Source organism: Martes martes (assembly GCF_963455335.1).
Source record: "Martes martes genome assembly, chromosome: 15".
Lineage (NCBI taxonomy): Eukaryota > Metazoa > Chordata > Mammalia > Carnivora > Mustelidae > Martes > Martes martes.
The window spans coordinates 67395221-67419818 of NC_137903.1; the positions used below are offsets into that span (position 1 = coordinate 67395221).

Genomic DNA, 24598 nt, shown 5'->3' on the forward strand with positions numbered 1-24598 from the left:
CCAGTCATGCTCTCCACACCTAAGCCTGGCATACTGGGACCTGGGAAACACCTCTTCACAAGACTGTCCTGTGCCACAAGGAGGTCTTAGCGTCTCATTTGTTCCTCTACTCCTCTGCCATGTGGTGCTGCCTGCAGATTTGAAAGGAACAAAAGGCTGGAAGGGCTTTGGCCCTGATCTTGGGCAGGTTGGCCTCAGAGAAGTAACTTGTCTGAGTCCCTTAATAGTAGGCGACAGAGCCAGGATTCTGATCACGTGTGTGTGGCCGCCCACATCTGCTTCCTAACCTTTACGCTGCGCTATCTGTCACAGGGGCTTCTGTAATACAACTCTAAGAATATTCTTGGTTAAAAGCCACAACCTATTTCATACCACATAGAGGAGTGTCTCTGTCTACCCATCCATCGGTGGCTCTTTGTCTCTCTGCCGCACATAGCCATCCCTCCTCAGGAAACACTCAGCTCAGCCTAAAATGGAAGCCAGGCAATGCTCTGGTGGGCTCCTGCAATGTCCTTCACAGGGGCCGGGCTGGCCCACCAGAGGACACGGTCATTTTCTGTTGTTTGGCCGGCTCCGTCTTACCCGAGAGGGGCTGAGTCTGCGGCCTGGGGAGGAATCCAGCTTTTCTTCACGCTTGCCAGGAATGCCCATGATTCTGGTCCTTCTGAATCCATGCAGCCTCCTGCCAGGACATGTCGTGCAGCAAGCAAGGAGAGTGCATTGAGACCATCGGGAACTACACCTGCTCCTGCTTCCCCGGATTCTACGGGCCAGAATGTGAATATGGTGAGGCCGCTCTTTTGTTGATATTATTGTGGTCGTTGGTCTTGTGCTGGAGGTGGTGCCAGGGAAAGAATCATGTCGGAGACTCACCGGTGAGTGAAGGCTAGTCCTGGCCCCTCCATGGTCTGTGAGTCTGCCCCACTCCAGCTGTCCCAAGACACACACTCTGGGTAAAACATTTCCTTCTTGGAACATTGGCTCATAAAATCCTAAAGGGTAAAAGAGAAACATAAAGGAAGCAAAGCAAAGGCTGATGTTGCTCATTTGATAAAAACCGGTGAAAGACTGATTATTTCCCAAGTTGCAGCCAATACCAAAGCACCAAGTAAAGATGACCAGGTTGGGTTAGAAGCCCAGAGAGACGGGGTTCGGAGGCTTATACAAACAGCTTCCAACGTCTAGCAAACCTGACATTGTCTTTAAACCTGCAGTGAAAAAGAAAATCAATACTTTGTCCCCACAGTCAGAGAGTGTGGGGATCTCGATCTCCCTCGGCAAGCTCTCGGGAGCTGCAGCCGCCCGCTGGGAAGCTCCTCCTTCACTTCAGAGTGCAGGTTCCCCTGCGCGGAAGGGAACGAACTGAAGGGGCCCAGCAGGCTGGACTGCTTGGCTTCTGGAGCCTGGACGAGTGAGCCGCCGCAGTGTGTCGGTGTGTGGACCCTATTCTTTCCATCCTCACTGACCACTAGAATTTCAGAGGAGGAAAACAAGCTTTCTCCATTGAAAAAACATGAGAAATCATGAGGATCCACGTTAGATGGGGAATTCTGATTTTTGCTCTTGCCCATCAATGAGAGTAACACTCATTTTGACTTTCATGATGCTTTGTATCTGTAGAGTGAGGTAATCGGCGTAATTCTTGATTTTCAGGCAAAAGCATCACAAAGAGAGACAGGCTTTGTCTCTGTCAATTGCAAAGCAAATACAGTATAATAATGAGGCCTTAGGGCTGAGTATTATTAATTTGATAGTTTTACCTTGCTTCTTTAAAAAGTAAATGAACCATGAGGATGTTTGGGTCTTTCAAAACCATTGCTGAAAGTTTTTTTTTTTTTTTTAAGATTTTATTTATTTGACAGACAGAGATCACAAGTAGGCAGAGAGGCAGGCAGAGAAAGAGGGGGAAGCAGGCTCCCCGCTGAGCCGGGAGCCCAATGTGGGGCTCGATCCCAGGACCCTGGGATCATGACCTGAGCCGAAAGCAGATGCTTTAACCCACTAAGCCACCCAGGTGCCCCTGAAAGTACCTTTGAACCAACCAGGTCTATCACCTCGCCCGACACTGAGGGAAGGTTTCGATAGCTGCTGTAGCATCCCGAGCCTTCCCTGGCACTGGGCATAACCCAAGGGCTCACACCATTGCTCTGGGGTTGTTTGTAGCTGTCCAGTGCCCGCCCCTGAAGACTCCTGAGCGAGGAAGCATGACCTGTCCGCACTCGGCTGAGGCCTTCCTATACGGGACCAGCTGCCGCTTTAGCTGTGAAGAGGGATTTGCGTTAGTTGGATCGGAGGTGGTGCAGTGCGCGGCCTCGGGAGTGTGGACAGCCGCAGCCCCAGTGTGTGAAGGTGAGTTTCTGGGGATTGGGTTCGGGTAATGTCCACCGTGCCCCATTCTTGCTGTAAGTACAGGCGGCAGTGGCCAGCTATGGAGACGTTGGCCTGAACTGCCACAACCTGACCCGCCTTCCACCCGCCACTCAGAAGTCCTCCCTTCTCCCAAACCCACAGCCCTCGAACAGTTTTAGAATGCGCCCCGTTCATAAATTTCACACAAGATTTGGTAGAAGATCTACCAGGACAGGTTCTTAGAGGTAACGGGAATGGAGGACGTTAGGAAGAGCTTGGAGGACTCCTTCTGTGTTTTAAGACTGAAGTCACCCTGTGGACTGGTCCCCAAGTCTGGACAAACATCATGAGGGTCTCTGACCCTCACAGATTCCTAGCTGCACCTGGATTTCCTGAGGTGGTTTCATCGTTGTCTTCCAGCTGTGGGCCTGTTTTTTCCTTTCTTAGTATCTCTCTCTCTCTCTCTCTCTCTCTCTCTCCTTGGTGGTTCTCTCCAGTTGTGCAGTGTCCACTCCTGGAAGCCCCTGGCAAAGGAACCATGGACTGTGTCCACCCCCTCTCTGCATTTGCATATGGCTCCAGCTGCAAATTTGAATGCGAACCTGGCTACCAGGTGAGGGGCTGGGCCTCTCTCCGCTGCGCGGGCTCTGGCCAGTGGACTGCACCCTCGCCGGCTTGCGAAGGTAGGAGTTTCCTTCAGTTGCCCCCTGCCACCCGGGAAGGGCCATGGCGCAGCGGCCAGACCAGGGGCTCTTCACCTCAGGATAGCCTCCCCCAGGCTCTGACAGTGGAACAGGTGTCTCAGCCTCCAGGAGGCACGAAATGAGCTAAGAGTTCCCAGGTGCTTTGTGAGCATGAAGGATGTAAAAAGTACACAGTGAAATAGCATCGGTGAAGTAGCTGGCATTAGACCGGTCACTCAGTTTCTCTCTCTTTTTCCGCTTCCCGCCTCACTGGCAACACAAGCCGTGGGACAAGTCCTCCGCTTGAGAGGAAGTCGGAACGTGGCTATTAGGGCAAAGAGGGGGATTCCCTGTTAAAGTTTTTGGAAGTGACTTTGATACTGGAGGGAGGCAGGCTGTCCTGGCCGAGGATGTGACACAACCTTCCACCCTTGCACAAGAGCACGAGGCTGAATTTCGTGCAGTTGCCTCATACCCTCCGTTCATTAGGCAGAAAGAGGGATAGAGCAGCAGGAAATTGAAGATTGGATGAGCGAGTGCCCAGGAGACTTGATTACAAGCCTACCTCGGCTACCGTCCAGAGAGCAGACCTGGGAAGTAACTTAACATTTCTGAACCTCACTTTTCTCATCCATAAAGGAAGAGAGAAGCAGCACTAGAGGATCTTTGTTTCTTAGAAGCCCTGATTCTATAAAAACCAGAGGTCTAAGCCCAGGGTTGATAGGAGCTTTTGTCTGAAAACAAAAAACAAAAAACCAACCAGGAATAGCTTGGAGTCAGAATGCTTTATCAAGGAAGTGCATGAAGAAATCCGACTTCATCAGAACTGGGGTCACTCAGGGGTTAATTTCATTCAGGAACTCTCCTTGGGCTGCACTCACTTGGCATTCGAAGTCTGATGAAGATAACATCCTGTGTTTCAGAGATATGACCTACTCAGGATCATTTTATAAGCCCGGGTAATAGTGTATCAACAATGGGCTCTGTTATCCCAGTTTTCTCCTTAAAAGTCCAGCCCGTTCCATGTCAACTCTTTCCAGATCCAATTCCACAAACACTACCAGTAAATATTTAAAGAGTACCTTTGACCTGCCAGTCACTGCCAGGCCCTGGGATCCAGCTCGGAATGACTGAGCCCAGCCTCAAGGAGCCTGTGGTCCAAGGGGTAGTGCTTGGACAGTGTCTGCGGGTGCAGGGGGCATGGTGGCGCACTAAAGGAGTCGTTACTCCTGAGCTGGGGTGGGCAGGGAAGGTTTCCTAAAGAGAGTGCCGTCTAAGCTAAAATCAAAGGGCAGGTGAGTGACCCAGGCAAAGAGGGCATAGGAAGGTGTTCTAGGCAGTTTCCATTTTGGAAAAGGGAGGATTCAGGGCTCTGAACATGCGGGTAATTTTGGTAGGAAAGATGCATCTCTTGAGAGGTCTTCCTGAGAAGGAACTGAGCCCTTCCACGACCCAGTTTCAACGACAACTTTCTCCATTTAGCCATTGCCTGCAGGCCACTGGAGAGTCCTGTTCATGGCAGCATGGATTGCTCCCCATCCTCAGGAGCACTCCAGGACAACACCAGCTGTAGCTTCCGTTGTGCCGAGGGTTTCAAGCTGGAAGGAGCTGACCTAGTCCAGTGTACTGAGTTGGGACAGTGGACAGCGCCAGCCCCGGTGTGTCAAGGTACTGTGACATTGGAACGTTCCTTCTCTGTCTCTCAGTTGATTAGGCATCCCACCTGTGTTTGAAGTAAGGCATTTATTCATCAGACATTCACCAAGAACCACTAGTGCCAGACCCTTTGTGTCAGCTCTAGGGAGGAAACGGTGAGCAAAGCACGTGTCCATTACAGCATATTGGAGCTCAAGGCGAGAGTTGCACTGACTGATGGAGAGTGTTGGCATGACGGAAAGGAGACAGATGTTGGGAGGAATGAATGATGCACAAGGAACAATGTAGGATGGTAGAAGACTAATGCACAAGGCATTTAGTCTAGTTCCATCATTTCTTGGCAACAAGATTTTGGTCTCTGTGAAGTTCAGTGTTTCCTGTAAAATGAAAGTATTATTATCTGCCTTACCTACATGCCTCATTCATGGCTGTGAATTAATGTGTGCAAAGAGAGCTTAAAACTGCTATGAGTTTACAAATGTATGTAAAATAACAACATTACCTTATAAATCCTATGTCTGCAATCTGATTTTACAAAGTAATCTTCCTTCGATAGTTCATGTTTTCCATATTTTGCTCTTACAGGATAGCAGAGGCATAAGGAACTCACTAGGATTATTATTTTTACAAGGGGTACCCCACACAGAAGTCACGTCCCAGAAATGCAACATTGGCATTTTGTGTTGCTATTTACTGGGATCCTTGAGCAATTTATGTGAATCCCCCGGATCTAAGTATATCCTGATTTAAAAATGAGGCAGGGGGGCACCTGGGTGGCTCAGTGGGTTAAGCCTCTGCCTTCGGCTCAGGTCATGATCTCAGGGTCCTGGGATCAAGTCCCGCATCGGGCTCTCTGCTCAGCGGAGAGCCTGCTTCCTCCTCTCTCTCTCTCTGCCTGCCTCTCTGCCTACTTGTGATCTCTCTCTGTCAAATAAGTAAATAAAATCTTAAAAAAAAAATGAGGCAGGAATTGGAAAGCAGGGCTGCAAACAGAGAAAAAGGTTTGTACACTCATGTCCATAGCAGCATTATTCATAATAACTAAAACGTGGAAGCAACCCAAGTTTTCATGAATGGATGAATGGAGAAGCCAACTGGTTGAAATATACAATGAAATATTATTTAGCCTTAAAAAGGAAGGACATTCTGACATACGCTATACCATGGATGAAACGCAGGGACATTGTGCTTAGTGAAAGAAGCCAGTCATAAAGACAGATGAGGGTAAGGGATGAGTGCCCTCATATGAGATCCCTGGAGTAGTTCAAATCATAGACAGAAAACAGAATGGTGGTTGCCAGGGGCTGAGAGGAGGGGGACTGAGGGGTTACTGTTTAATGAGTATGGAGGTTCAGTGCGCGATGACGACAGGTGCTCTGTCGCTGGTTGGTGGTGATGGCTGCCCAGTGAGATGAGTGTACTTTGTATCAGTGAACTGTGCACTTAAAAGTAGTTAAGTGGTAAATTTTATACCATGTGTATCCTACCACGATAAAAAAAAAAAAAAAAGGAAAAATGAACCCAAAAATGAGGCTGTGAGGGACTAGATGACCATACACCATGAGGGCGAGGGCAGTGGGATGTGTTGTGAATGTACTGTCTGAGAGACAGACACAGAAGGGAGCTTTGCTGTGCTTAAAAGGGAGGGAGAGGGGCGCCTGGGTGGCTCAGTGGTTTAAGCCTCTGCCTTCAGCTCAGGTCATGATCCCGGGGTCCTGGGATCGAGCCCCTCGGCGGGCTCTCTGCTCAGCGGGGAGCCTGCTTCCCTTCCTCTCTCTCTCTCTCTGCCTGCCTCTCTGCCTACTTGTGATCTCTGTCTGTCAAATAAATAAATAAAATATTAAAAAAAAAAAAAAGGGAGGGAGAGATCTTAAGAGAATCCCTCTGGGGCCATTCTTGTCTCCAGGCACGTAAATGTCTTATCACACCCCAAGATAGTTGGCTACTCTCTTTAGCTTCCTGAGATGCGGTTTCAATAACTCCCTGGCGAGGCTTCCCGGGTGTTTTCTGCAGAGACGGTCAGGGTCTGCATCAGATGCATGCTTTCAGTGGTGTTACTGCCATCTATCAGCACGAGCTGCTGCTGCTTGCTGCTGTCCCCGGTAATATCTATCGACCACAGATAATATTTATTGAGCACTTTATAGTCTCCATAAGGTAGTTACAATTATTGTTCACATTTTTACAATGAGAAAAGACTTAGCATATTACAGTGCACCTGTTCTCTCTGACCGTCTGTTGTACATGATTGAGATCATAGCATATATATATAATTTTTATTCACTTTTCACTGAATATTGTACATTGAGATACCTCCCGTATCTTTCCAAGATGAAATATATCATTTTTAGAGACCCTTAGTACTCCTTTCATCGATTCACCATAATTTTTTTTTAATTTATTTATTTGTTAGAGAGAGAGCGAGTGAGCACAGGCAGACAGAGTGGCAGGCAGAGGCAGAGGGAGAAGCAGGCTCCCCGCCGAGCAAGGAGCCCGATGTGGGACTCGATCCCAGGACGCTGGGATCATGACCTGAGCCGAAGGCAGCCGCTTAACCAACTGAGCCACCCAGGCGTCCCCGATTCACCATAATTTATTTGCAGCCTCTGATCAGTGGCATTTGCGTTTATTTTCAGTATTTTGCTCTGACAAGTAATGTCTTCATTCAAAAAAAAAATCTCTGAATTGATTTTTTGATATACATCTTGAATACATTCTTAGCATACATTCTTGGGTCTAAGAATATGATCTTTTGAAAAATCTCTGAATTGATTTTTTGATATACATCTTGAATACATTCTTAGCATACATTCTTGGGTCTAAGAATATGATCTTTTGAAACTTGTTCATGCATATTGCCAAAATGCTTAACAACGACTTAGAGTTTTCCGCATAAATTCCTCCATGTGCCATTGTGATGGAGGCTTTTCTCGTCCTCCAGTTTAAACAATCCCCACTCAGAAACCCCCGTTCCTGGTGCTAGAAAGGATTAAGCGGTCAAAATAAATGCGTACTCGTGTATTACTCTGTCCTCACTCCCTTACTACCTTACTTCCTTACTCTCAGCTCTGCAGTGCCAGGACCTTCCGGCTCCAAACAAGGGGCAGGTGAACTGCTCCCACCCACTTGGTGCCTTTAGGTACGGATCAACCTGCCGCTTCACGTGCAACGAAGGCTCACACCTGGTGGGAGCAAGCGTGCTGCAGTGCTTGGGTTCTGGGAACTGGAGCTCTCCTCCTCCAGAATGCCACGGTAAGGTGAATTCTCCTCGCCTTCTCAGAAATCCACTGTAGGCTGTATTTTAAAAGGCTGTATTTTAGTGGTGGTGACTGTCTAGGGGCCAGAAGTTTGAAATGGACTGGAAAATTAATAAACACTTTCATCCTGTAACCCATTGATTCCAAATGCAGTCGCCTTCAAGGGCCAGGCAGATAACATAAATAGCAGGAGGTTTGGCAGTAGGAGGTAGGGAAGGGCCCCTATCAGCCCCTGACCAAGACCTGGAGGCGTCTGTCATGAACCAGGTACACTGTTCTCCTGGCTAAAAACAATGCCTCAAAAGAAGGCCACGAGGGAAAAAATAGCTTCAGGATGATTGCCCCAAGGCTGACTGGCATTTTGCTCCTAGGAACCAGGTGGAAGGCGGGTGTCCTATGGGTGTCATGATGCGATGGGAGGGGCACTTAGGGTACTTGGCCGAAAAGAGAGCCAGGGTTGTCTGCCAGTATTTTATGAAATAGAATGGGTTCTAACCCTTTGTGTTTGGGAACCGAAGCACAGATGTATGCTTTTTATAGCCCCCTGTTCCTTTTGCCCACTCGATGTATCCAGTTCTTTGGTTATATTTATGAAAATATCACTTTTACAAAGCAAGATTCTTATTTGTAAAACTACAGGAAAATAAGAACATAAAGAAACAAAAAAATCCCCTTAAATACTCCCAGACTGAAATGGGCACTCTTAGCTTTCTTGTATGAAATCTTCCAATATTTTCCCCATTCACTTTCCCTCTATGCAATTAGTATTTTTATGATGCATATATAATTTTAATAATAAAATCAACTAGTAAAACACTAGATAATCCCGAATTGCTTGCCTTTGCCTTTCACTTTGTGCAGACTTTTAACATCCGAGTGAAAGCAGGCAGACACAGGTTTTTAATGAAGAGGAAACCACTTGCTATTCAGGTCACACATGTACACACACACACACACACGCACATGTACCCCACAGTTACATTAGGTCAACAGTGAATAAATGAATGATTGATTGAATGAATGAATGAACTGAACAGAATTGGACATCCTTCATTTCCAGGCACCAGAGCATGGCAAGCCCCTGGTGCTGGGGTTGAGAGTAGCTTCCAGGCAGCGTCTAGAAAGACCAGAATGAGGCTTCCGGCCTTGCCTTCTCAGCTTTAATCCTGGCCACGCTGGAGCCTGGGTATATTACAAAATCCATGAAGTTCTGGGGAAGAACTCAGAGTCCCTGAGGAGGGCTGTCCCAGGGACTGGGATCCTTCCCCAGAATTCTATCACAGTAATCAGAGTTACCGTTCATTGCCCCATACTGTGCTGCCTGTGGGTGTTTCACTGCAGGGAGGTTGACACTCACCATGGCTTCCTGTGACCTCCTAGTTCCCTCCTGCTTTTAGTTCTTTGTTGACTCTGACTGAACTTTCTCCTGTTGTTGTTGGGTGAGCTTCAAGTGAAATACCCAAATGTGGGCTGGGCAGGAAGGGACCAGAAGGCTTGCAACCCGCTCGCTGTTGTAAGACTCCTGACAGTGTTATCAGACAATTTCCCTTTTCTAGGTCCCCTTTGCCCTGTTGCCTTCTGACACGCAGCTATCAGAGCCCCAGCTATCAGAAGGCAAGGCCCTAAAAGAGCTTGATATGGCTTCCATGGCACCAAGACCCTCCCGGCTGGTCCCTCCAGGTTACAGCCTTCTTGACGTGTCTCCTCTCCTCTCTCCCACCACCCACACGTGCACACTGAAGACAGGAAGATGTTTCAAGCGGCAGAAAATGACTAGGTCTTTGGAGAAGTTGATCAGGTTGAGGGGGATGTAGCTGGAGAGGGGAGGGGGGAAAGGGAGGAGAAAGGTATAAAAAATACTTTTGGAACTTGAAGCAGTTCAGGTCAGTGGCTGAAGAGTGGCCCTGGGTTCAGGCCTCCTGTCACTGACTCTGGTCCAAAGCCATACGCTACTCAGTCAAACCAAACAGTGAAGAAGAAAACCCTAAACCATGCATTCTCTGTCTTCATTTTTTAATGTCAACATGTTGAATCTGGACATTATAGTTTTATTAATTGTCAGAGGGACATCTCAACAGCTATTAACATTTACATAAGAGTGTTTTTTTGCTTTTGACCCTTGTAAAAATTTGGGGAGCTAGGCAATGCCATTTTCCTCATTTTAGAAGTGAAGATACTGAGGCTCAGAGAGGTTTAAGTGATTTGCCCCATGACTCAGAGCATGATCTCCAACCCAAGTAAGTCCCCCAGCATCTCCAGCTTTGTGTGTATGAACTGTGGTAAAGAACCACGAGATGTAATTTACCTTTTCTGTAAGTGGACAAGTAAGTCACTGGGGCCGGTCACCATATAGGATGACATGGGTGGGAAGAGCATCTGCAGATGGCCAGCTCCATTTCATGCTTACCATGTGTGCATGATCTTTAAAGTACGTTTAAATTTAATTTTTTACACCTGATTTATTATTCTATATAACTGAGGATCCCTGCAAGGCGAGGAATATCATTTTTCCCATTTCATAGATGAAGCAACTGAAGTTCAGAAAGGTCTAGAGACACATTGCTGGTAAGGACACAACAAGGATTTGGACCCAGATTCTTTCTACCCATTGGCTGGGGAAAGGAGCTTTTGTGGGAGGAGAAGGTATTTTACTTTGTTTTCCTGTTTCCTATCATTAGTCACTGTGTTCTGGCAAGGTCAATAGTTCTTTCTTTATTTTTCTTTTTTTAAGATTTTATTTATTTATTTATTTGACAGAGATCACAAGCAGGCAGAGAGGCAGGCAGAGAGAGAGGAGGAAGCAGGCTCCCCGCTGAGCAGAGAGCCCGATACGGGGCTCAATCCCAGGATCCTGAGATCATGACCTGAGCCGAAGGCAGCGGCTTTGACCCCCTGAGCCACCCAGTCGCCCCGAGGTCAATAGTTCTGTTTCTAAAGGTGTCAAAGCCACTTCCATGCCTGTCCAGGGACACTTGAAAAGCTATCTTTCCAAACCACCAGCTCCCTTTTTATATGACGTCTAAAGCTCTTGATGGAGGGGGTTTCAGGATGCCGAGCAGCCATTAGCTGCTGCTGTTCTATACTTGCCTGACCTCTGAGTGGTGAGGAAGCAGCATGAAGCTCAAATGATCATTCCAGCCAAATGCTGGGGGTGGGGTGGATGAAGGGCACATGCACAGGCTGATTTCAGGTTGCTGTGTTCTAACGACCATGCTCTGCTCTCTCTGCCCGTGGTAGCCAGTATGTGCACAGCTCTGCGAAGCCCTCGCAACGGGACAATGACCTGCGTCCAGCCTCTGGGGGATTCCAGTTACAGGGCCACATGCCGATTCGCCTGTGACGAAGGATTCTCTTTATCCGGACCACAAGTACTGGATTGCACTCCATCTGGACATTGGACAGGCTCCGCACCAACTTGTGAAGGTAGGATTGCGGCTCTGTCCTTTCATATGGCTTCTCAGATATGAGGCCAGAAGGAAGAATCGCCAGGGATTCGTGTAAAACTGTTCCCGATCTAAAGCGAACCCCTCTCCGCAGAGCACGGTCACTCTGTCTCGCTCTCTGCACTTCCCTGTACCTTTAAACGCTTCACAGCCTGGTAAAAGGCTTTAGTATCACTGCGAGTTTCGATGTCTTCCCTGTTCTGAAATAGTGGGGAAGGGCGGTGTCATCTCCATTTCCCAACCGAGGAAGCAGAGGCTCGGGGGTTGGGGGGAGGCTAAGTGACCTGTTGCGATTCACACCCCGAGTAAGAGACGAAGCGCGGCTGCGCCACCGGACTTTCACCTCCTTACGGAGCGTTTCCACCGGCGGCTCGTCGCTTCCTACACCGCCTTCACCGAGCCCTGCTGAGCCCCGCACTGAGCCGACGCAGCGATGGATGTGATGTCATCCCTGCCCCCCCAGGACCTCGCAGGCCACTCGGGCCTTCTCTGTGGGCTCTGCTTCCATGCGGACTGAGAGGTCCTCCGCGGCAGGACCCAGGCCTCCTTCAGCCCTGTCTCCCCTGCGGCGGCGAGGAAGGTGCCGTGTGGCAAACGCTTGCCAGCTGCCGCTTTTCATTCACTGTTGAATTTACTCAAGCGCGAGCCCTGTGGACGGTGAACTGTCCCTTCAAAATGGGAGCCGGATCCCATCTGTCTCTGTCTCCCCCGATCCTCTGGCTAACGGAGCCCGGGCCCTCACGGCTGCGGTGCTCTAGAATAGAGGCTCCCCGAGGCCACTCTCCGTAGCTCACCATTACTGTCACGGGCCCGGGTGACAGTAATGTCACCTTTTCAGGGTGCTCAGTCATGACGAGACCAGCACCAACAGCCAATGTTTACTGCTTACAGGATAAGGACCAGCTCTGTCAGACAGAATCCCATCCGACCCGCACCACAACCATGGACATGGTTATTATGATCCCTTTTAAATGGAGGCTTCGAGAGGATGCCTAGATGGCAAAGGCCAAGGAGCTGGGAAGCCTGGAGCTGGACTCCAGCCCGGTCCGGCCGTGCTGTCGTCATGACACTGCACTGCCCCCCAGCGGCGGTGTCCCTAAACCCTCGGTCTCTCACGTGCGCTCTCTGGTGGCCGGCGGCCGTGAACTTCAGAGATGGCAATGCCTGGTGATCAGACGAGACGCTGTGTTGGTAGAAATCTATTAGTGTTGTATGAAAGAGAAAAAAGCTGAGACATTGTTCATTCCCTCTTGCGGCGTGAGCGCTAGATTAATACCAAAAGACCTGTGCTGCCCTTCCCAAGCCCTGCGCCGTCTAAGGCACATGACAGCCCGTGCGGGGCAGTTTCCTAGATTCCGAAAGGAGAGGAGTATAGACACGCCCATGTCTTCTGGTCAAGAAGTCTGAGGTTGAGGGCATAGATGGCTGCCATCTGCTGTGAGAGCTATACTGTGGGCACCGGAGGATCTAGAACACTCCGGGGGATAACACTAAGGGCCCATACTTCCCCACTCATTTTTCATTCACTCGGTCATTTATTCCACCGACATTTATCATAAGCTGTTTTCCCACATTCTGCATTAAGGCTAAAGAATAAAAAATGCCTAAGAATTATCTCACTAAAATTTTAGATCACACATGCCACCAATATGGTTGTTACAGCTGTGATCGCCAAAGCCCCTGTTTCCCCTTGTGCCCGGCAGCCCCTCTTCTCCAGGAGAGGATGCGTTTGCCTCCCACGGTGCAGGCCAGCCCTGCCCGGCGCGTGGAACCAGTCCTGCCGTGGCCGCCAGCTTCGGGCAGCTGTGGGGCTCAGAACCAGCAGCACTGTGTGAGCCTGATCCTGAGCGCTGGTCGTTGGGTCTGTGTTTTCACCTCGCCCTCAAATTTATCCTCTGGATTTAGGCAAATCGTTCCTCTTCTTTTCCTACATGCTTGACTCTATAATGTTTTAACCTTCAGCCTTGACCCAGAAGCCTGATTTTCACATAGAGTTTTGTGGAATCTAGGCTCTGTATCATCAGCGGGGCTTGAGGAGCACTGAGTTAGCTGGACGCGGTGGCCGGTGGCGCACTCGGTCTCCCACTTCAGAGGGCAATGTGAGATCGCGTTTTCCGGTGGCTCCACAGATATTTAATTCCTTTTTAGTCGGAACACCAGTCCCTTGGCTCTTTGCGACTCGGGTGCTGCCGTATATCCCAGTCTCCTTGCTGCCTTCCTCCCCCAGGACCTGAAGTCTTTTCCCGAATTGCTTATCTCTGGTTGCTATGACCTTTATGTCCCCAACTGCTGGGCCACTATCTTCACTGATTTTACCGCTCTCCTAATCACTTTGTCACTGACCCTCTGGAGACCACGTTTGGCCACAGGACCCAACTGCTAGTGACCATTCCCAGTCCCGTCTCTGCTCCCGCCAGGTCCCTGCTCATCCAAGTCTTATAACATAGCGCCCCGCTGCCCTCTGAACCCTGGCCCGGCTCACATCTCTGTTGTTTTCTCCACCCTCCAGCGTTTCTCTGACTCCCCAGAGGGACGCAGTCTTTATCTCTATAAAGTTTGAGTTTAGGAATTTATTATTTATACTGTATCTTCCTTCCAAGAGTTTCTTGACAAAAATTATATCTCACTCAAGTAAAAAGAGATAATACAAAGATATAGGGGAGAATTTACTAAATCTGTTTAAGATAATATAAGCCAATCTGCTGTCAATTAATGACAGAGGGCCAGTGAACCCGATAATTCATGGATTTACATGCAATCGCATACACGTGCTTCCTGGGTTACAGAAAACATCAGTGCAGTTCATTGTGACAGCACTGCTCGGAAGCCCCTGAAGATAGAGCACTAAGCACGTGACAAAAACAATTCTTATCAGTTCTCTATTCTTGTAATTAATTACTCCTCCTCTCTTTCGGCCCTAGGCCCCTCCCCTGGTGGCGTCCTTGGCCACTTCACACGTGTAATTCAGCCACGTCTGCTGGGTGCCCACCATTTACCAGATGGGGGTTAGGCCTCTGTGTATCTCATCAAAGCTGCCTCTCAGGCAGGCAAACGTCTTCCTTACTTGATTTGAAGTCAAAGCCTTAAAGTCACTTAGAGGCCTTTGTTTGGACAAGGTTAATTCTTACCTAAGAGGGTTCAGAGACTTTCATATACAAAACAACAACAACACCCCAAAAAGCAAAAACCTGTATCTACAATCTTGGCAGAACAAGACTGACAAAACTGAGATCAGAGCCATGGCCCCCAGTGTATTTAGTGCTGTAGTAACTCTCGTTGTAACTGATGGTCACGTGAATCAATTTTTCAAAGAGTAACTCCTCCAGTTTCTTTTCAGACATAAACACACTCGTTAGTATGCATCCAAGTGACATTGTGCTCACTAACTTACTCGTTCATTTGACAAACATTTTAGAAGCCCTACGAGGTGCCAGGCCCTATCCCCTGGGATATAGGGTTGAAAAGAGCTGACAAGGTCCCCGCTGTCCTGCAGCTGACATTATACACTTTCTTGGGCTTAAAAAATCCTGAGAGATTCTAAAAAAGTCGTTTTAGTGAAACTGTTCACAGGTGACTTAATGTCTGTGATTTACACTAATAGACATATTTAATAAATGTTTGGTAAATGAAATTGATCTGCCAGCCATGGATTTACCAATTACTCAAAAATTTGAACATTCTAAATTGAATTTTTAGAATGTTGTTCTATGTTACTTTGTTTGAATGGATTCATGACAGGAGGATCCACAATCTTTTGACAAATCGCCTGTCACTGAAAAACACTTGGGGTGCTGCGTAAAGCCCAGAAAGATCGCTTTTCTGTGAGGTTCCACAGAAGACTTCAAGAGGTTTGGTTTGGTTTGGTTTGGTTTTGTTTTTGGGGTAAAAGTGCTAAGCAAAATGAGCCTGACTTGACCAAGGCATTGAGTTCAAATAGCTTGGATTTAAAGAAAGAATAGTCACTGAGTTTGTCGAATATTTGATGATAAATGATAGTCTTTTGTCAGAGAATTTAATGGACACAAAGACATGATCCTTACAGAAATAAATAAATGCAGTAATTTCTAAAAGGTTTTTAAGGTAAATGGCTGATTAAATTAAAAATTTGTTTATTCACAGACTTAGCAAATGATTGCCGAGTACCAGCTCTTGAGACCCAGCAGTGTGAACTGTGAAACACACAAAGTTTTGTGGTTCTTGGGATTTTTTTTTTTTAATTTTTCTTTTTTTAAGTAATCCCTATACCCAGTGTGGGGCTCGAACTCATGACACCAAGATCAAGAGCCATGTGGTCTTCCAGCTGAGCCAGCCCAGCACCCTTGGCTCTTGGATTTTACAAGTTTTCCATCCAGTAGGTGAGGGAAGCTACAGCAGGGGTATGACAACATGTAAGCCCAAACAGAAAACTGATGTGTCCAGAAGAGAAGTCCAGGCTACAGAGATCTCTACAGAGGCTGTGTTCAATTGTTTCCTACAGGAGAGGTAGGATTTTTTTCAGTGAAAAGAGAAAGAAATTCAGAGCAGCATGAGCCAAGAACCAGAGGCAAGTACACATGAGCCAAGAACCAGAGGCAAGTACACATAAGTCAGTTCAGGGAATTTCCAGGGACTAATCTAGCCTGACCAGGAGGTTTTCAGCTTTCCTGTGCTAGGGGACTGTGGTATTAAAAAAAGAGCCTGGGGATCCAAACGGAGGAAATAGTTTAGAACAGAAGATGGTCCTTGCCTTTTTAGATACGTTGGATTTGAGGAGTTGGCAGGATATCTATGAGTAAGTAGCCTCCAGCAGGAGGAAAGGCAGATGTGAAATCGGGGACCGCACCCGTCCAGACAGGACAGCGAGAGCCGTGGGAGGCAGGGTCTCTGAAGCACAGGGGCATAGAGAAGAGGATGAAATTGTGGGTTCTTACGTGTGACTTCTTAAACCCTTGACTTCTTCATTTTTGTAACTTCTACCTACACCTTCAACTGTGAGCCTGCCGTCCCTTCCCCGCCACTGCATTAAACGATCTGTCCTATTAATTGTGGAATACCGGCTGCCTAGCAAAACACCTGACCTAGTAGATGCTCAGTAAATATTTGTTAGAGACATGAATGCATGAATTCGGTGCATACCTGGCTCCTGAATAAACTTGAAGATTGTGACATAATTTGTTTGACTCTCCAGCCATCAAGTGCCCAGAATTATTTGCTCCAGAGCAGGGAAGCCTGGCTTGTTCTGACACGCGTAAGGAACTCGGGGTTGGCTCCGCCTGCCATTTCTCCTGTAACAAGGGCTTGAAGCTGGAAGGATCCAGTAATGTTGAGTGCACAGCTTCTGGAAAATGGACGGCACCTCCACCGACCTGTGAAGGTAAAATACTATACACTCACTGAGACGGCTCTTCTCCCAGAAATTTTCTTCAAAAATAACAAACACTTATAAAAGCTCTTACTATGTGACAGGTACGCGTTATAATACCATTACTGTGAAAGCTCTTTTTCTTAGTCTAAAATGGGTCATCTACTGGAATCGAAGAAACACAGCCTATGGATTTAAAAGTTTATAAGGAGTGACAGGACTTCTTATTTCTGTGATTAAAAAATGTATGGATTCTTTGAAGATTTTTACTTATTTATGAATGAGAGAGAGAGAGACAGCACACAAGTCGGGGAGGGGCAGAGGCAGAGGGAGAAGCAGTTTCCCCCGTGAGCAGGGAGCCCGATGCAGGGCTCGATCCCAGGCCCCCCTGGGATCATGACCTGACCTGAAGGCAGATGCTGACTGAGCCACCCAGGTGTCCCAAGATCTATGGATTCTTAAGCAGAAATTTTCTTTCATAATGTTGGCCTCTTTTTCTCAGAGACCTTTACTGAGTCGATTGAATGGTCTCCTTTGCTTCATCACCAGGAGGGTTCAAGGGGTGAAGTCGCTGGTCCCATTTCTCAAATCAAGAAACTGAGGTTTTAGGTCCAGGAGCATCCTTCTGCTATGTAGAAAGTCAGTGACAAAGCCGGTGACGTCACGCACACCTCACATTTCATGCGGACCTTCAGCCACCACACGACGCCGCCTCCCAACAAAGCAGCAAGGGCAGACGGTTAGCTTATGCATATCTGGTTTACAACTGGATTTCTTACATTTCTGCACCAACTCTTCAATTTTTGTTTTGCTTTATTTTATTTTTAAGTGTTGATAACGTTGACATCATGTCCTACCTTCCATTCTTCTTCTGGTCTAGAGAATTTTAAGAGACATTGAGAGTGGGGTGGGAGAAGGGCAGCGGGAGAGGGAAAGAGAGCATCTTAAGCAGGCTCTGCACCCAGCATGGAGCTTGTCATGGGTTCCATCTCTTGACCTGAGCTGAAATCAAGACTTGGATGCTTAGTGGCACCTGGGTGGCTTAGTGGGTTAAGCCTCTGCCTTCGGCTCAGGTCATGATCTCAGGCTCCTGGGATCGAGCCCCGTATCGGGCTCTCTGCTCAGCGGGGAGCCTGCTTCCCCCTCTCTCTCTGCCTGCCTCTCTGACCGCTTGTGTTCTCTCTCTCTCTCTCTCTCTCTCTCTCTGTCAAATACATAAATAAGGTCTTAACAAAAAAAAAAGAGTTGGGTGCTTAACTGACTGGGCAACGCAGGCACAACTCTCCAAGGATATTTTTTAAATTAAAATTTTTTTAAGATTTTATTTATTTATTTGACAGAGAGAGATCACAAGTAGGCAGAGAGGCAAGCAGAGAGAGAGAGAGAGGAGGAAGCAGGCTCGCCGCCAAGCAGAGAGCCCAATATGGGACTCAATCTCAGGACCCTGAGATCATGACCCGAGCCGAAGGCAGAGGCTTAACCCACTGAGCCTCCCAGGTGCCCCTCCAAGGATATTTTTAAGTACTTTTTTTCTCATCTGGTTTTCCATACCTGAGATGAACAATTCCCCTTAACTTCCTTGAGGAATTATTGTTAGAGCCTCCCTTGCTACCAGGTTGGAAGCCAGTTACTCCGTGTCGGTCTTAACTCCATTATGCTCCTTTGAATGGGAGCTCTTTAAAGAGAAACATGTTTTCACGCAGGCACAGTAACGGCTCGTACTTCAGAGGTCCAGTGCCCAGCCCTCATCACGCCGGAGCAAGGAACCATGTCCTGTAGGCACCACCTGGGAAACTTTGGCTTGAACACCACTTGTTACTTTGGATGCAAAGCTGGATTCACACTCATGGGAGACCATGCTCGCAGGTGCAGACCTTCAGGACAGTGGACAGGAGGAACTCCGGCGTGCAGAGGTAACGGGAAAGGGGCATGCAGCTCTGCTGCTGCCTTCCGGCGGGTGCCCACACTCGTCGTCGTCGCACTGCCTGTTGAAATCCCATCCAGCCCCAACGACCACTTCACATGTCAGCTCCCCCATGAAAGCTACACTAATTCCACTTGGTGGTAATGTGCCACAGGCATGTCACCTCTCCCTTGCTATGTCACAAGTAAATGCCCTGGTCTCAAAGACATAAAGGAGGAAACATTTGCAAATGTCCCAACGTGTGAAAGCAACAAGCATGCCCAACACAAAACCAACTACAAAAGTTGCAAAGTAACAAGTTGCAATTCCATGAAAGATATGATAGTGTAAACATCCTGTACTTTCCTAATTGGAACCTAGCGAAAAGGATGAGCCACGCACAATGTCCCCGGAAAGGCTGTCACCCCGTACGGAAGTACTGTGTCTCTTCCGTCTTTGGGTTCCCCATGAAGACCCGGACGGTGCTTTGCGAATGTTGCTGTTGCTCAGTAATGCTGGAGTCAATTTCCCGAGCTTTAGTTTCCATCCATGCGTTAAGGACGATAACCCGAAGTTCCCTGAAGGAAAGGTTAGAGAAGGCGACTGTCTCTACTTCCTTCGAGCTTCTGGAGGGAGCTGTGTTGAACAAGTATTAAGTATTTTAATTAACACGTGCCAACATGCAGGCTAATTACCAGTGGTGGTGATGATCACCGTTAGAAGAGTAGTATTTTTGAGAAGTGAAATTCTGAAAATGGTATTTTTGTAGGTAAGATTGATGGAGCCATTAGTGGGTATCCGGCGAATGCTCCTCTGCACCCATCCTAGCTCTCGGGCTGCCGTTCTCTGAGCGGACGTCGCAGCATGTGTGATGTTGGAGGAGCCGGTGTGACTGTCGAAGTGGCCCATCCCCTTTCAGATCTGCTGGCGATGCTGGCAGGTTACAGAGGAAACCGTAAGCTGTGCTACCTTCGTTCAACCTGTTTGTTTTCCCTGCAGCTGTCAAATGCTCTGAGCTGCGTGTGATTGAACCCGGCGCCATGAACTGCTCCAACCCCTGGGGCTTTTTCAGCTATGGATCAACCTGTACCTTCTATTGTCCGGAGGGCCAGTTACTTAACGGCTCAGCGAAAATAGCATGCCAAGAGAACGGCCAGTGGTCCGATCCCATGCCAGCCTGCCAAGGTACACTTCCCATAGGGGTTAGGAAGTCACTTTGATAAGGAACGTAACAAAATCAGTGTTTCTTTTCTGTGTATTTCTGACAGCGGTCTCCCTTTCCATCACTGGGTTTCCCTGTGTTAATGAATGTTTCACAACAAATGGAGCAGAATCTCCTTGCCTTCCGGAGAGCAGTGGGAATTAAATTCGGTGACTCTGTGTAGACAATCACCACTCCTTTCTCAGAGCTCAGATGTGCCAAACGAATCCTCTCATTTCTTTATAATCTGTGTGTAAGACATCCTGAAGTTTCAGAACGTTTCTAACCAGAGCGTACTTCACGCAGATGGCTAATTCACTATCTCAGAGAATTTTGTTTACCACACATCTCTAAAGACACATAGATCTTTTTAAATTTAGCTTCATGTCTTTGTAAGGTTTATTTCATACACCTTCTACTTTTTCATTTATTTCTCTACAGCTTGTCGTGACTACATTTTGTCCTATACTGAATCTTTGATTGGCCCCCAGAATTAACCATGGTTTATTTTATGTGCTTAAACTTCCACTTCTTTAATCATTTTGTTCACTTTATTAAGTCCTTTCCCTGACGCCTTTGGACATTGTGTTTGATAGTTAAGCATTAGGAATAAAATAAAATGCTTCCCACAGTGTTGGTGTAGTTTTATGGCTTCTAGATATCTCCTGCCGGGACCTTTGATAATCTTGCGTGGTCTCACAACTCACAATCCTTGGGACCCTCCTGGAAGAATGATGGCCTTTGGCGCAACACGCTTCTTACACCCTGGTTGTGTGTCTGTTCCGCAGAAGGGCCGTTGACAATCCAGCAAGCCCTGACTTACTTCGGTGGAGCAGTGGCTTCTACAATAGGTTTGGTGACATGTGGGACACTCCTGGCTCTGCTAAGAAAGCGCCTCAGACAAAAAGGTAAATAGGAAAGCGTCTTCTCCTTCTTTTCTTCTTTCTTGTCATTTGGGGAGGGGCCATCAAACCACAACGTCAGTAGTCCATGTTTGAAAAACATTTTCCCTTAGGGGCGCCTGGGTGGCTCAGTGGGTTAAGCCTCTGCCTTCGGCTCAGGTCGTGGTCTCAGAGTCCTGGGATCGAGCCCCACATCGGGGTCTCTGCTCAGCGGGGAGCCTGCTTCCTCCTCTCTCTCTGTCTGCCTGCCTCTCTGCCTGCTTGTGATCTCTGTCAAATAAATAAATAAAATCTTTAAAAAAAAAAAAAAGAAAAACATTTTCCCTTAAAGAAAACAAGCCCAGGAGAAGTCATCTTGAGAACTGACTGCCCATCACAATCACCTTTGTAAATGCACAGGTCCTCATGTAGGGAGATCTGGAGACTGGCCTGGAAATCTGAATTGCTCAAAAGCCCTCCCCTCTGAACTCTGATGAGGCCAGTTGGCTCCCTGGCATTTGAGGATCGCTGGTCTAGGTAGCCTTAGTTATCACCAGGACTAACTGGCAAGCGTCATGCTCTCCTCCTTCGTCATTCTCTTATGTGACGGTCATTTGTTGACCCAGGGTGTTAGGTAGTTAGTGCTTCTGAATCAAGATCAAGTGCTTCTGGAGGAAGGGAGAAATAAAGCCAGACGTGTAAGGAATGGCTGCTCAGTTGTGACCTGGTGTGACACACCAGGACATCTGTACATTCCCGTGAAAATGCGTGGAGCTAACACAGGACTGAAGCAGGGTCGTGACCCAGTGGAGGAAGACCGTCTGTAAGGGAGATGTGTTTCCCAGGCTGTTCGTTTGAGAAGGAGGTCTGGCCTAGGAGTAAAAGAAGGGAACCATCTCTTAAGGGTTAAAGCAGTCTTTGTCTGTTTGCCCCAAATGTTCAGCCATGAGTTCAGAAACCTCTTTTCGAAGCTAATGTGTCTCTTCGTCATTTCTCATGGAAGGTAACTAGGGTCATCTGAGGCGTCAAGAAGGCTCAGCTCAGATGCCCCAGTACAGGTAATGGCCACTTCCGACAGAGGCACCAGCTCTTCCAACATCACACATACTGCGATGTCAGAGAACAAAGGATGGGCACTAGGATGTGCCCAAAGAACTAGGACGGGCCCAGAGGAGCTTTCAATAAATACCTACTAATGGCTCGATCAGTCTTACCTACAGAAATACCGCTTTCAAATGGTAAGGCTGTTGTAGCTGACAGGGTTCTCACGGGACTGAGGCCTTGAGAACCGCTCTTAACTGCTCCACGGCCAAACCACTCGCTCCATCATCTGAAGCTCTCTCCATGCACAGAGCCACATTGCACTGAGGCTGGTTTTCTAAAGTTCCTTCACACACTCTCCCAGGAAGGGGTGCAGAGCACAAAGGACAAAGCGTGGCGCTCTGACGCTCTGCTTGACGACCAGAGAGCCACAACCAGTCCTTCGGTGGAACATTTGTGTTTATTTAACCAAACCCGAAGGGTTGCAGAAGGGGCTCCTAGTCACCTAGATTCTACTCTCCATAACCATGTCGGAATCACACTATTTCTGCATTTCCCCCAAGTTCTTTCTTCAGTTTGGGGACATTGCTAGAGAACCCTCCAGACCATGAAGAGGAATGAGCAGCCACCCATCCCCCAACATCTTTAATAATGAATAAACTCATTTGTGAGGATGGGGGATTTTTCCTTGACCTGTCCCAAGCTGATTTCAGCCTTTGTAAGATCCTGTGGTCAAATAATAGTAAAATGCTGCATACATTCCCTCCAAATTCAAAATGCACAGTCATTATCAACTTGAAGGCGCAATAATGCCCTGTAACGAATATACTTATTCATCTACATTTGTTCTAATATTTTTAAAATTTATTTAGCCATGAGATGATTTTCCCCTTTTATCTATCTATGGGATGATTGACAGGCCTGCTGCCATATTTAAAGTTTCCACTGTCAGCGTCATTGTTTGGGTTAAGATGGGAGGCCTTGTTCGCCTGTGTTACCAGAGAAGGCAAACAGCCCTTGTTATGTTGGTGTGGATTTGTCTGTGTGATTAGCCCCAACAAGTGGCTGGGGTGTGACATAGGTTGCGATGATTGGGGGCCTCAAGGGTCAGAGTAGTGGGTTTCAAGAACCAATGATCTCAATATCAACAACAACAAAAAATAGCCAAGATGCTGAAGGCAGGGACCAGAGGAAAAGGAAGACGTTATCACTGAATGGGAAGAGTAGCAAGAGGAGAAGACTCTGGGTTACATACTGTCAAGTGTTTAATTTAGCCTAACAGAGGTCCTACCTCTCAGAGAGACCTTGTTCTCAGTATACGCCTGATGACGGGCCCATCTGAAAATCAGTACACAACTTTCCCCAGCAGCTCCTACCACTGATGACCTTTCTCCTCCTCCTCCTGTTTTTTTTGTTTCTTTTCAACTGATCATTTGTGTCTTCTTGCTTATTCTAGATGATGGAGAAAGCCCCTTGAACCCTCAAAGGTAAGACAAACCTGTTTCAAGATTGAGTAAATGTGTCTAGTTTGGCTTTTTAATTCACTGTAATATGTCAGAATGATTACACGTAATGCCCCCTTTCTGCAACAGGGTTTTTGCCATGTCCCCTTTACTAATTCTAAAGTAAAATACACAGATAACATATCCTAACCACACATAGTGTTTTTTAAGATCAGTAAGTGCCCTAATTATAAAGTAAAGGAGAAATGAAAGGGAAAGTGACAAATAATGGAAATAAAACGCTAGAGCTGAGGCACTATTTGGCCGGTTGCTGTGACCACCTTTGGGTCAACAACTGCAAAGTCCAACAGTCAGGAACCCTCCTCCGTGGCTCAGACAGCATCAGAGCCGTTGCCAACACCAGCCTGACTTTTTCAAGTGATGAATGGCTCTGGTAGAGGGTTGGAAAACCTGTCATAATCTTCCTCAATTCACGTGGCAATTGTATTGTAAAAGATGCCAAAAATATTATTTATATGTAAAGCAATTAAGTTCTAGGCTCAGGGGTTATTCACCTACAGGAATATCGGATAGATATTCTAAAATTATGTGGAGTGCTGGATAATTCTTTTGTGCCCCGTGCCTACTGTGGTATCTAGCGCCCCTGGCCCTTTCCCAATATGTGTGGGTAGAATTCTTGATCCCTATGAAAATTAAAAAACACCTGTAGGGGGCAACACTACCATTCCCTGAAAACTGTTGCCAGATGATCAAACATCAAGCCTGGGTATTTTCTAAGGATTCCTTCTCACCAAGAAGAGAAGTAGCAGGTACTTGGGTACCTAGAGCATCAACAATAACTTTGCATGGGTGTGAGTGCTGTGCCAATCACCCAGAGCTCCTAAGTGGGATCTCAGAAAGCTCTTGGGCATTTATTTTTGTTTCCCTTTTAAAGCAGAATTCCAGGGTGGGGTGGTACTCCGCCGTCTCCCCAGGAAGCGTGTGCTGGACTGTGGGCAGGGACCAGCACTGCGTGGTGGGTCATTTTTGTATTTCTCTTCCTTAGCCACCTGGGAACATACGGAGTTTTTACAAATGCTGCATTTGACCCGAGCCCTTAAGGTAAGTTACCTCTGAATATATTTTTGAAGGAAATGGAACAGTAGGGGAAAGAGAAAGAACGTTAAACCTTGATGTTTCATTATATAATTAAACTATAGGCTTATATTATTATATATTTAATAAATATAATATATAATAAAAATAGTTCAATTTTAAGTATATATTAAGCTTTTAAGGCTTGAAGAAAATTGTATTGGCAGCCGGGGATAAGATATGTCACTAGAGTGATAATAGAAAGTTAAATTTATATGAGGGTTTCCATTTCCTCCAGGCTAGAAA

General features: G+C 47.2%; 1 protein-coding gene across 1 annotated transcript in view; it reads left to right on the plus strand.

Annotated features, from left to right (window-relative positions):
- The window catches only part of SELP (selectin P), a 43763-nt gene that overhangs the window by 17467 nt on the left and 1698 nt on the right, over positions 1–24598 (plus strand). Inside the window, exons 4-15 of the mRNA XM_080824942.1 lie at positions 679–786; positions 2164–2349; positions 2847–3032; positions 4515–4700; positions 7755–7940; positions 11183–11368; positions 16556–16741; positions 18433–18642; positions 19632–19817; positions 20622–20741; positions 23212–23242; positions 24264–24319. Coding sequence (XP_080681068.1) covers positions 679–786; positions 2164–2349; positions 2847–3032; positions 4515–4700; positions 7755–7940; positions 11183–11368; positions 16556–16741; positions 18433–18642; positions 19632–19817; positions 20622–20741; positions 23212–23242; positions 24264–24318 — 1826 coding nt within the window. The 3' untranslated portion in view covers position 24319. The remainder of the gene's footprint in view (positions 1–678; positions 787–2163; positions 2350–2846; positions 3033–4514; positions 4701–7754; positions 7941–11182; positions 11369–16555; positions 16742–18432; positions 18643–19631; positions 19818–20621; positions 20742–23211; positions 23243–24263; positions 24320–24598) is intronic.